Here is a 13,374-nt window from a genome sequence, read left to right as displayed (position 1 = left end):
TGTGATAGGTTCTTGCCTTAATTTACATGATAAGTAAAATATTTCTGTTCAAATCATATTACTTACTCACCTGGGGAGTGGCAGGAGAATGGGGTTAGGAAGGAGAGATAGTTCAGCCATGATTGAATGGCGGAGCAGACTTGATGGGCCGAATGGCCTAATTCTGGTCCTATCATTTTTGACCTTGGCTGCTTACTTCTGATTTTGGGGACATTTACAACTTGTGTTTACTTTGTATTTACAGCACTGGTGTGTGTAACTAGTGCTGCACTGGTTGTGACCAAAATTATTTACATTGATTAGATTACAATGGTTTTTTACTATTTCTAATTTAAAATTATCTTTAATTTATAGTTGAATCTCCTCAAAGGAAGCTTCGGGGAAGACAACGGACATTTTCTTCGCAAAGCTCGGATGTATTATCAGATTCATCCTCTGCACTGTCACCTCCAAACAAGGTTGAGTCGAAGCTTGCTGATAAAGAAAAGAAGCAAGAATTAAACACCGGTGAGAGGAAGAGGGGTCGGCCTCCAGTGTTGAGCAATCCAAAGCTTCACGTTGCACAAGATAAAAAGGAAACAACAAATGGGAAAACAGAGAAACAAAAAAATGAAAAAGAAAAGAAAGAGAAGAAGAAACCTGCATTATTGCAGCAGGTGACAAAAATAAAGAAACTGAGAGTAGTTAAACTGTCACCTTTGCAGTCCAAATTGAAGAAAGCTAAACTACAGATTAATAGCAATGGGGGAAAGATTGAACGGAAGAGAGGGAGGCCACCATCTTCGGAGCGTTTGAAGACTGTTCCAAAACTCCTTGTTCCAACACAAACTAAGAAACAAAAGAGGCTATGCAAGGAGAAAGATGGAACACCAACACAAAAGTCGCCAGTGACAAAAGAGATGAAGTCTTCTGTCAGACAGAGGCCCCGCAGGATAACCAAGCCAGTCAGAGTTGTTCCTGTCACTAAAAGGACTGATGCAGCTATTGCAAAACAGCTCTTACAGAGAGCCAAAAAAGGAGCACAGAAACGCATGGCTTCACCTCAACTGAAAAATATTCGTCAGTTTATCATGCCAGTCATCAGTGCCATTTCTTCAAGGATAATTAAGACTCCAAAAAGATTTATTGAAGATGACAGCTATGTACCTCCTGTCAAAGCTCCACGCCTAGAGTCAACTCCAACTAGTCGGTTCAGCTCAATATCTTGTGGGTCTAGTGAGAAGTCCAGTGCTGTTTCACAGCATTCATCACAAATGTCTTCTGATTCTTCGAGATCAAGCAGCCCCAGTGTTACCTCCACTGATTCACAGGTATCTGATGAATTGCAGACTCTTCCTGAAGTACCAACTCAGTCTCCAGATTTGCACAGTTGTTTAAATGCCTCACAGTCCAGTGAACCAGGAGGGGCAGATAAAAAAAGTCACCGATTTTCAATGCCAGAAAGAAGCAATACTACAAGCAAGAAATTGCCAACTTCTTCCCCACAGCCAACATCCTCATCTCCACCACCACCATTGCTTTCTCCTCCTCCTCCCCTACAGCAAACCTCAAACGTATCTGATCATTCTCCCTGGCTGATGCCTCCAACCATACCATTCATTTCACCACCAACAGGCTTGCCAGAAAAACGGAAGTCTATCTTAAGAGAACCAACATTCAAATGGACATCTCTGAAAAACCTGAGGCCAGAATCGCATCAGTACTTCTCCTCAGCAAAGTACGCCAAAGAAGGACTTATCCGCAAGCCAATATTTGATAACTTCATAACATCACCACTAACGCCTGAAGATGTTGGTTTGCCAACCAGGTTTCATTCATCTCCCAGCACACCACCACCACCTCGACTTTTCTCCTCACTTCATCCTGCCTCCAGGTTTGATACTCACAAAAGAAGTCCACTGCTCCGCGCTCCGCGATTCACTCCTAGTGAAGCCCACTCCAGGATTTTTGAGTCTGTTACTGTATCACCACGGAATCTGCTTCGATCTTCAGTTTCTTCCTCGGGTAAAGGGCATTCTTCTAAAAGGAAGAACAAAGAGTTACATATTTCAAGCCGTATTGATCCAAAATCTCCATCACACTCCATGAGAACCAGAAGTGGGCGACTAATATCTGCTGATCTGTCACCTATCACTCCACAGACACCCGTAACGTCCTCATCTCCTGTAAGCTCCATAATAACTGGTGCCTTAACTCCCCCTCTTGGTAGTTTGGTGCAATCTGAAGGAACAGCAAAGGATAAAGATGGTAGAACAAAGTTATCATCTCGACAGACCAGCACTCCAGGGGACAGCTTCTCTGCAGACTCGTCCAGTCCAACATCTCCATTGTATCCAACAGTCACATCCAGTGCTCAAAAGGACAAAGGCAAAAGCAAGGATAGGCAAATTGAAGGCATGGTCAAAGAGAGAGATTCTGAGAAAGGGTCAGAGAAAGACAGAGAACGAGATAAAGAAAAGGAAAATAAACGTGAATCAAGGAAAGAAAAGAAATTGCAAAGTAAGGGGACAGAGCCTCAGAGTCCTCCACCAATGTTCCTTTACCCAGTTGCAGTGGCTGAAGACCAAACTGTTGGAGAGGATGTGGTTGCCTCATCATCAGTGAAAAAGGTTTCAGGGAGAGCCAAAAGGTCAAATTCAACTGATAAAGGTGCAGGGAGTTTGGGAGATGGGTCTTCCTCAACGCTTTCTGATGGGAAGAATAAGAACTCAAAGAAAGGCAGATTGGGAACTGAAGAGGTGGTGCCCGTAACTGGTGGGACAGAGAGCAGTACAGCTACATCCATAGGCAACAAAGACAAGCCTCCTCGCCATCCTTCTATAACTTCTATGCTCTCATCTGGCACTCTTAAGCATTCTGCACCTGCTATCAGTAGTATGTTAGCACAAGCAGACAAAATGCCAACAACTGATAAGCGAGTGGCAAACCTATTGAGAAAAGCTAAAGCACAGCTTTGCAAGATTGAAAAGAACAAATCATTAAAAATTGCTAACCCAACAAAATCTCAGGTATGTACAACAAGGAGCTGCAGTTGCTGGTTTACAAAAAAAGACAATGTGCTGGAGTAACTCAGCAGGTCAGGTAGAATCTCTGGAGGACATAGGCAATGTTTTGCGTCTGGACCTTCAATCTGATTGGTTGGGACGAACAAGAAACATGGAGGAAAGGGGAGATAGGACAAAGCCTGGCACCTCCTCCGCGATCAATCTGAAGACGGGGCCCCCACCCAAAATGTCACCTATCCATTTTCTCCAGAGTTGCTGCCTGATCTGATGAGTTATTCCAGCATTTAGTGCCAATCTTTGGTATAAGCCAGCATCGGCAGGTCCTTTTTATTATATTAACTAGCTGTTCATGTTGTGTAAAGTATTGTCTCTACCCCAAGGCCTTCCAAAACTCTCTACTCACTGAGATCTTGACAGCCCAGCATTTGGAAAGAGATAGAGCGCACTTTGCTTGAGTAACATTTTCCCATGGTTAGTAAGCGGTTATTCACTCAGAGCATGAAGGCAGTTCTTGCTAGATAGCACCATCTTATATTCTAACAAGGCACTTAGGTCCATGCTAGTACTCGGGAGAAATTCCATTCTCCCTTCCTTATTTCCCTCTGTTCTGCAACCAAGCATTGGATTCTACCTTGCCTTGAAGGACTTAGCCCAATTGGAATTATATTTCAATCAAATTAATGAAGGCGATTATAGAGAAAAGCTATTGTTTGAAGTGTAATCCATTCTATTCCATTTGATGTTTTTATAGTGTTTAGGAATGCTGGTATACAAGCAATGTTTTGGAAGTAAATTTTGCAGCATCCTATTTTCAACCAAATCTGGTTAAATGTTGCGTGAATGCGCAGCAACACAGAGTGCCTTGCAGGGTTAGTGAGGTGTTGCTTTATATTTTGCAGCTATAAGTAGGCTTTGTCCTTGGTCGCACACTGCCTGGTCCATTTTTGGATTGTATGGTTGTGGAGATTCTGATCAGATGGTCAGATGAAGATTAACGAGCACAGGATCTGATTTGCTGGGCTGTTCTTGTGTACTCCCTCTTTTGGCAGCTTGAATTTGTGAGCGTGTGTTTTTTCCTCCTTGTTCCTCCTCTCCCGAGTCATGATGGTACAGTATGTACATAGGCCCTTTGGCCCAACTCAGCCATGCTGACTGAGATGCCTCTCTATACTCATCCTATTTTCCTGCATATGGCCCATACCCCTCTGTTCTTTTCCTATTCGTGTACCTGACCAAATGCTTTTTGAACACCATGGTTCAACCTGCTTGTACCATTGCCATAGGCATCTTGTTCCATATGCCCACCATTCTCCATGTTAAAAAACGTGCCCCTCAGATCGCCTTTAAATATTTTATCTCTCTCCTTAAAACAAAGTCCTCTAAATATAGACACGCCTACCCGTAGAAAATACTGCAACTATCTACCCTATTATGTAGCCTCATCATTTTATGGTTGCCCGTCAGCCTCTTGCACGTCAAGGGAACAATTCCAGCTGATTCCATCTATCCTTGTACTTCAAGCCTCCATTCCAAGCAACATCCTGGTGTATCTCTTTTGCATTCTTTCTTGCATCAGCCCATTTTGTTCCTATAGAGTGATGACCAGAACCACACACATTATTCCAATGGTGACCTAACCATTGTCTTGTATCGTGCGTCATTTGCATCTGCATCATAATGTCCCCATTGCAGACGACAGCCTCACCAGCCTGTTGTTTCTCGGCTTATCCCAAGCATTCTTCTTCAATTGGGAACAACATTAGCTTCCCTCTGGTCATTGACAAAAAATCTCCATTAGAGCCCAACCAACCCTTCAAGCGAAGGGATCCATATCACCTAAGGTTTATCTTGCCCTGGGGATTTGTTGACTTTATTGTCCTTCAGTATCTCTAACACTTGCTCTTTCCTGAGACACACGTCCCAGACTCAGCGTACCCCTCACCTACTTCTCCCACATACAGATTTTGCCTACAGATGCACCCCATGGGTAGTTCTCACCAAGGGTGTTCCTTCACTCGATACCACACGCTGCGCTACTTGCATGTTAATGGATTTATTCAAATTCATAGTGAATATTAAATGTTGCTCATTCCAATGTGTTGAGCTTTATATAGATGCAGCTTGTGTAATTATGATGATAGAATCTTGTCACTTTTGTCTTGCTGGGGCTAGTGGGATGAAGACAACAGTTCTACAAATTCTCTTCCATGTCATAGGCCATCAATATACATTGCCAATCCTACATTGACTCCGAGATAAAGTCCAGAATTTCTAAACCTAACAACACTAGTGTTTCTTCAATACAAAAACTCTAGTTATTTAAGAAGGCACATCGCAAACATTTTCTCCAGGCCATTTTCAGGATAAGGAATAAATCTCTCTCCCTTTGCAACGCGCCCATACCCTGAGAATGAATATTACAAAAAAATAAATTACTGATATTGCCAGAAGTTTACAACAAATTATAACACATGCAACTGTTGGAATCTTGAGTAAATCATAAAGTGCTGTAGGATCTGCTGAGTTCCTCTAGCATTGTGTGTTTAGAACAGACAATTACAGGATAAATAGATGTTGTCATTCTGATGTATTAATATTTCTGTATCATATGTTCAGAAACCATTTTTGACGATTAGAACAAGGTTTTTATTGTCATGGATGATTATTACCATGTAAAGTTTGTGCAGGCAAAGTAATCGAACCAGAGTTCTCCTTTTTTCTATGTATCTCTGATGAATGATCTGTTATATTTTGTTGATTAATTTAGGGTCAAGAGAGTGATTCTTCAGAAACATCAATACCAGGCCCTCGCATTAAACATGTTTGCAGAAGGGCTGCTGTTGCACTTGGTCGGAAAAGGGCGGTATTCCCTGACGACATGCCTACCCTGAGTGCCTTGCCATGGGAGGAGAGAGAGAAGATACTCTCTTCAATGGGAAATGATGGTAAGCAACTCAAATACTTAATGTTTGCCTGATAGTGTTGAGTCGGACTTTACTATTTGGAGGCAGAATTAGACCCCTGTGCAATTGTTTTCAGGCACAATTGAAAAAAAAAACCTGGTTCTGCATAAATGCAGTTTCTAAAACATGGATTCGTAAAAATATGACGTGATAATTGATGTGGTTATTTCAAATTGGAATTTCACTCTGTGACAAAGGATTATTTCAAACTATTATGTTATTTTTTCAGTAAAAATTGGATGAGAGCATAGTATTTGAACTAAATAATGCACACCTAACAAGAAATGTTAATGCAATCATCATTAGGTAATCTTCTAGGTCACCTTAACAAGTGATATTGTCTAGAAAATGCTGTTTACACATTTGTTCTGTGAAATATTAACTGCACTTGAGGTATAAATTAATTGACTGATGTGGTTTGACTGATTTCTAATTAGATAATTACTTTCCGGGCAAGGAGACCTGCACCCAGAGAATATAGGGCTGTTAAAATAGACATGAAGTCCTAGACTTAGTCATGCATCATGGAAACAGTCCCTTTGGCCAAACTCATCCATGCTGACCAAGCTGCCCCATCTAAACTAGTCCCATATTCCCGCATTTGGCCATATCTCTCTAAACCTATCCGTGCACCTGTCCAAATGTCTTAATTGCTGTTACAGCACCTTCCTGAACTACCTCCTCTGGCAGTTCGTTCCCTATATCCACCACCCTCTGAAGAGAAAAAGTTGCCCGTAGGTTCATATTAAATCTTGCCCCTCTCACCCTAAACTTACGTCATTTGGTTGTTTGATTCCCCTACCATGGGAAAATTAATTGTATAAACTCAAATTAATTGTATAAAAATGCTGACATTCTATTAACATTTGTTAGAAAGCCTCAAAGTTTGTTTAAATCGTTTAATGAACAGTTTTAAAAGGACACAGTATTTATTACATGCTTAGAAAAAACACTGGTTCTTCTTCCTTTGTAAGAAAGCTCTGTTATGCGATGGTATCTTTAATGGATTACCACAGTGAGTGTGTAGTATGAGGAAGCCAGTGCTTCATTTGTTGAATGAAAGACATATTGTAGCTTGGACTTTAAAAAAAAAACGTAATAACATTCCAACCGTGGAATGGGGAGCATGCGAACTTTACTACAAAAATGTGATGGTAGTGAAATAGAATGGTGAGGCAAGCAAAAGTCTGTAGCAACTATTTGGTTTACAGCCGTAGTTTATTTGTGAGTTGGAAATTGCTTTGCAATTATTGTTCCACCCAGGTGGAAAAGAGTTCTCAGTGTCTGACTGAAATTTAACAGCCATTCCTGGAAATGTTCTGTGCATGTCTGAACACAGCTGTCTTCCAGCAGCTGAAGATTTAAATATTTGAGATGCTGCACTCTAAATATTTAAACTATGGTTTGATGTGTTTACGACGTTCTTGGAAGGGTTTGTAAGGCAGGTTTGAAATTTCTCTCCCTGTGATGAAGTTGTGAGGCTGCTCTTCTACAGAGGTGCTGCTTTGGAATTGGGTTGGATAGCACAGTGCCCTCCATAATGTTTGGGACAAAGACCCATCGTTTATTTATTTGCCTCTGTACTCCACAATTTGTGATTTGTAATAGAAAAAAATCACATGTGGTTAAAGTGCACTGTCAGATTTTATTAAAGGCCATTTTTATACATTGTGGTTTAACCATGTAGAAATTACAGCTGTGTTTATACATAGTCCCCCCCATTGCAGGGCACCATAATGTTTGGGACACATGGCTTCACAGGTGTTTGTAATTTCTCAGGTGTGTTTAAACGCCTCCTTAATGCAGGTATAAGAGAACTCAGCATCCAGTATTTCCTCCAGTCTTTCCATCACCTTTTGGAAGCTTTTATTGCTGTTTATCACCATGAGGACCAAAGTTGTGCCAATGAAAGTCAAATAAGCCATTATGAGACTGAGAAACAAGAATAAAACTGTTAGAGACTCCAGCCAAACCTTAGGCATACCAAAATGAACTGTTTGGAACATCATTAGGAAGAAAGAGAGCACTGGTGAGCTTACTGGTGGACAGATGAGACGAAGATTAACATATCAGAGTGATGGCAGGAGCCAATGGACTGGTCTCAAATGGACTCAAGGAAGTCCTCCACAGCTGATGACAGAAGAATTCTCTCTGTAATAAAGAAAACCCCACAACTTGTCCGACAGATCAGAAACACTCTTCAGGAGTCAGGTGTGGATTTGTCAATGACCACTGTCTGCAGAAGACTTCATGAACAGAAATACAGAGGCTACACTGCAAGATGCAAGCCACTGGTTAGCCACAAAAATAGGATGGCCAGGTTACGGCTGAGAAGTCCTTAAAAGAGCAACCACAGTTCTGAAAAATGGTCTTGTGGACAGATGAGACGAAGACTAACTTATATCAGAGTTATGGCAAGAGCAAAGTATGGAGGAGAAGAAGGAACTGCCCAAAGCATACCACCTCATCTGTGAAACACGGTGGTGGGAGTGTTATGGCCGGGGCATGTATGGCTGCTGAAGGTACTGGCTCACTTATCTTCATTGATGATACAACTGCTGATGGTAGTAGCATAATGAATTCTGAAGTGTATAGACACATCTTATCTGCTCAAGTTCAAACAAATGCCTCAAAACTCATTAGCCGGTTGTTCATTCTATATCAAGACAATGATGCCTAACATACTGCTAAAGCAACAAAGGAGTTTTTCAAAGCTAAAAAATGGTCAATTCTTGAGTGGCAAAGTCAATCACCCGATCTGAACCCAATTGAGCATGTCTTTTGTATGCTGAAGAGAAAACTGAAGGGGACTAGCTCCCAAAACAAGCATAAGCTGAAGATGGCTGCAATACAGGCCTGGCAGAGCATCACCAGAGAAGACACCCAGCAACTGGTGATGTCCATGAATTGCAGACTTCAAGCAGTCATTGCATGCAAAGGATATGCAACAAAATACTAAACACGACTACTTTCATTTATATTACATTGCTGTGTCCCAAACATTATGGTGCCCTGAAATAAGGGGACTATGTATAAACACTGCCGTAATTTCTAGTGACCGGAAATGTAAATACTGTCGAGCAATGAATCAATGAAAACATGTTCTCCAGTGATTCACCACTGCATGGAGGATACAGCAGAAATTTATTAGATCAGATTTTATCCACTTGTGCATAAGGGAACAATTAATATGTAACCATTTGTCTTGCAGATAAATCATCCGTGGCTGGGTCAGAGGATGCTGAGCCACCCACACCAGTAATTAAACCAGTAGCCAAGCACAAAGTCCCACAGGAGCCTATTGTTCGTAAAGGGAGGAGGTCACGTAGGTGTGGACAGTGTCCGGGCTGCCAAGTTCCAGATGACTGTGGCCAGTGTACAAATTGCTTGGATAAGCCCAAGTTTGGTGGTCGAAATGTAAAAAAGCAATGTTGCAAGTGAGTAAAATTTCATATGCACCTATTTGAAAGGAAAAATTAGTTAAATTTATTGCTTTTCTGAAATGGTCATAAGTGATGGGAGTAAAAAAAAAAAAAAAAAAAAATTGTTTTTTCTATAGCACATTTTTAGTCAACTTGCATTGACCTCAAAGTGCTTCACATAATTACATTACATTTTACACACAGGCAAAGGTAGGTGAAGTGTCTTGCCCCATGGACACAACGACAGTATGCACTCCAAGCGGGATTCGAACCGGCTACCTTCCGGTTGCCAGCCGAACACTTAGCCCATTGAGTAGAATTAGACCATTCCGCCTGTTGTCTACTCCGCCATTCAATCATGGCAGATCTATCTCTCCCTCCTAACCCCATTCCCCTACTTTCTCCCCATAACCTCTTGACACCCATACTAATCAAGAATCTATCTATCTCTGCCTTAAATATCCACTGACGACCTCCACAGCCTTCTGTGGCAAATAATTCCACAGATTCACCACCCTCTGACTAAAGAAATGTCTCCTCATCTCCTTCCTAAAAGAACGTCCTTTAATTCTGAGGCTTTGACCTCCAGTCCTAGACACTCCCACTAGTGGAAACATCCTCTCCACATCCACTCTATCCAAGCCTTTCACTATTCTGTATGTTTTAATGAGGTCCCCCCTCATTTTTCCAAACTCTAGTGAGTACAGGCCCAGTGCCGAAAACGCTCATCATATGTTGACCCACTCATTCCTGTAATCATGGTAGGACTATATACACACACCTATCCGATAAATATTTCACATGGTTTACAAATAACTTTTAAAGTGTGGAGCCTTGCTGCATAGGGATATGTGGTTTCTAATTTGTTCAGAATATGTGTTCTTAAACAGTAAAGGAGATGAATTATTGGTTTTGTGGTTTAGTAGAGAGATGAATTTGTGGTAGAAAGCACAAGATTCTTTAAATAGAACCACAGTATCTTTGATGCCCAACTGAACATGCTTGGCATGGACCCTCGTTAATAATGAATTCCCTATTTACTTAGTGAAGGTGTTGGATGATGAATTTAAACATCAGTTGGCAGTAAATTATTTGTGTAGAATGCAGGAAACTTCCAAATTTTATTTATTTATTCCTCAACCTGCTCGGGAAAACTGTCGCACGGAAACATTTTGTTTCGCAACACTGATTAGGTTGGGATAAAGTCAACAATGGGTTCTTTCCTTGATTATTGAACTTGGGTGAAAATGGCACATGGATGTTTGGATTTGGTCAGATCTTGGATTTTATTATGCCCTTTTCTGGCTGAATGGCATCTCATCTTTATCTTTGCCAGTTGTATGGACACTTGAATGAATTATTTAGAAGTTGCTGGTGCCCATGGTTCCCCCCCGCCCCGCCAGTAAAAGTTGATGTTAGGCAAAATGAGGACTGATAACATGAATGGTATGTTTAGAATAAAGTGTTGTTCTGGGATAGTTTTCTTCAGCCAAATAGAGAACAGGTTTTACTGGATGTGATATTGAATGTTGGCTGGATTAATTAATGACCTCGTATGAAGGTGTCCCATGGTAACAATGATGTCAATATGATGGAATGTCACTTTGAGCGAAAGAAGAATGTGTCCATGTAAGGGCGATTATGAGGCCATTAGCACTAGCTAAAGTGAACTAGGGGATAGATTAGTCGAGAAACCGTGACAGATATTTAAGTCGCAGAGCAGATGCAGTCCAGTGAGAGAGAGAATATTCAATAATGGACCTCCGATCTGTAATTAACTAAAAAGTTAAATACTGAGCCTAAAGAAAAAGCAAATCATTGTGCAAAGATTGATGGCAGGTGTGAGGAGTGGATAAAATGTAAATAACTGTACAGAATGATTAAGGTTAATAAAGAAGGAATTAAATGTGAGAAAGCAAATCTGAGGGATTAATGTGAAAATGATATTAAACTGGGCATGAATCTTCATCGTCTCGGACATTGAGATTAAACGTCAGCAAGTCATGTTGTAGTTGTATAATACTTTGGTTCGGCCACATTTGGAGTTTTCTGTGCAGTTCTAGTCATTACATCAGAGACAGGATGTGGAAGCTTTGGAGAAGGCAAAGAGGAAGTTTACCACGACAATGCTGCATTTGAGTGTTTTATAGAAGAGTTTTGACAAACTTGGGATTTTTTTCTGTGCTGCGTTGGAAGCTGAGGAACACGCTGATAGAATTATGTAATATGAGAAGCATAGATCTGGCAGAACCCTTTCCCAGGATGGAAACATTGAACAGGAGAAGGCATAGGTTTAACGTGAGGGGGGGAGGAGGTGTTTTAAAGGAGATGTGAGAGGTAAGATATTCTTCACAGAGCGTCAGATTCAATTAAAATTAAATCTGAATCTGAATCTGATAGGTGCCTGAAACATTCTTCCAGGGAAGGTGATATCGCAAGGAAAGTAGTACTCAGTAAATTTGTTGGATTGTGGACTTCATCCAGGGTCTGAAGAAGGGTATCGACCCGAAACGTCACCTATTCCTTCTCTCCAGAGATGCTGCCGGTCCCGCTGAGTTACTCCAGCTTTTTGTGTCTATCTTCATCTTAAAAGCATGATAGTTAATGTGTTTGTTTCCACATTTTCAGGAAAAGTTCTGTTCGTTAGAAGATTGGTAAATGCAAGTCTTTCATTCAAAAAGGGATGGAGATACAAAAATATATACCACAGGCTAGTCAGTTTATCATCTATCATAGAGAACAAATTAGTAGCTAAAGTATTACTGCAGGGCACTTTGAAAAATTCAATATAATCTGGCAAAGTCGATGTGGTTTGTCCATTTTATTGGAGTTATTTGAAGAAGTGCTGTAAAAAGGAAAGCTGGTGGATATGCTGCACTTGGATTTATGAACACATTTGATAAGGTGCTTTGAAGTTTATTTAAGAAAATAAAAATTTATGGTGTAAGTGGCAATGATTTGGTATGGATGGAAGATTGGCTGGCTAGCAGGAAACATACCAGGAATAAATGAGCTTTTTCTAATTGGGAAGTAATAAATGACGTGCTGCAAGTATTGGTACGTGGGCTTCAACTATTTACAATTTGTCTAAATGACATTGAAGGCACCAAAAATATCACAAAGTTTGATGCAGAAATATGTTGGAAGGTAAATAATGAAACGGGCAAAACTTGGGCAGGAACAAATAACAGTGTATCAGTGAAATAACGAGATTATTAAAATATTTTCTCTCAGATGGTCTTGAGCAGTTATAACTCTTCTGAAATCTTGGCGATCATAGTAAGCACATCAGCCTTAAACATTTTGAATAGCAGAACAAGCTTAAGAGATCAAATGACCTGAACCTATTCTTAATTCTTGTATTTGTATGTATGCATGTGCCATCGCATTTACCTATAGACAGCAATCCATACGCTAGAGATGTCTGTCTTGATAGCATAGAATGATCAGATCAAAATAACTTAACTCCAGGCCCTTTTGAGCTTTCAGGTTTCCCAAATACACTTCTTGTGGGATCAGTGTATATTTATGTATAACCCCTGACTTATGAAGTCATTTGATATGATTTGTAGTGTTACTGAGGTTTTAGGCAAACTCCATGTAAGTGGTCCTGTTGATTGTACACAGTCAGAATTGAGACCAAGCTATAAAAGGTGTCGTGTCTGTAAATGTAAGTGAATGCCACAGCTCATTAACCTGGTCCCTTTTGTGCCATATCTATAAAACATCTCACTAACTCTTTTTAAATGCAGAATGCGGAAATGTCAGAATCTTCAATGGATGCCTTCTAAAGTACCTCCTCCAAAATCTGTTAAAGGTGAGTATCTGTCCAGAGCTGGACTCTTGAGTTGATGGGTTAAGCTGTTGAATTAGGGGGTTAACAGAAAATGAATGCATGTACTAGGCAAAAATAATAACTGTTTGAGTATGGTATCTGATGCACATGAAACTATATTGCATCTTTGATCACTGCCTTCAGGAGAG

At 40.6% G+C, this 13,374-nt stretch overlaps 1 protein-coding gene across 1 annotated transcript in view; it reads left to right on the top strand.

Moving 5' to 3' along the window:
* Positions 1-13,374, top strand: part of kmt2a (lysine (K)-specific methyltransferase 2A) — a 100,138-nt gene that overhangs the window by 24,670 nt on the left and 62,094 nt on the right. The window contains exons 3-6 of the mRNA XM_055660533.1: positions 355-3,008; positions 5,773-5,950; positions 9,180-9,405; positions 13,143-13,207. Coding sequence (XP_055516508.1) covers positions 355-3,008; positions 5,773-5,950; positions 9,180-9,405; positions 13,143-13,207 — 3,123 coding nt within the window. The remainder of the gene's footprint in view (positions 1-354; positions 3,009-5,772; positions 5,951-9,179; positions 9,406-13,142; positions 13,208-13,374) is intronic.

The sequence above is a fragment of the Leucoraja erinacea genome, chromosome 32 (assembly GCF_028641065.1).
Source record: "Leucoraja erinacea ecotype New England chromosome 32, Leri_hhj_1, whole genome shotgun sequence".
NCBI lineage: Eukaryota > Metazoa > Chordata > Chondrichthyes > Rajiformes > Rajidae > Leucoraja > Leucoraja erinaceus.
This window is presented reverse-complemented; position numbering and strand designations above follow the sequence as displayed.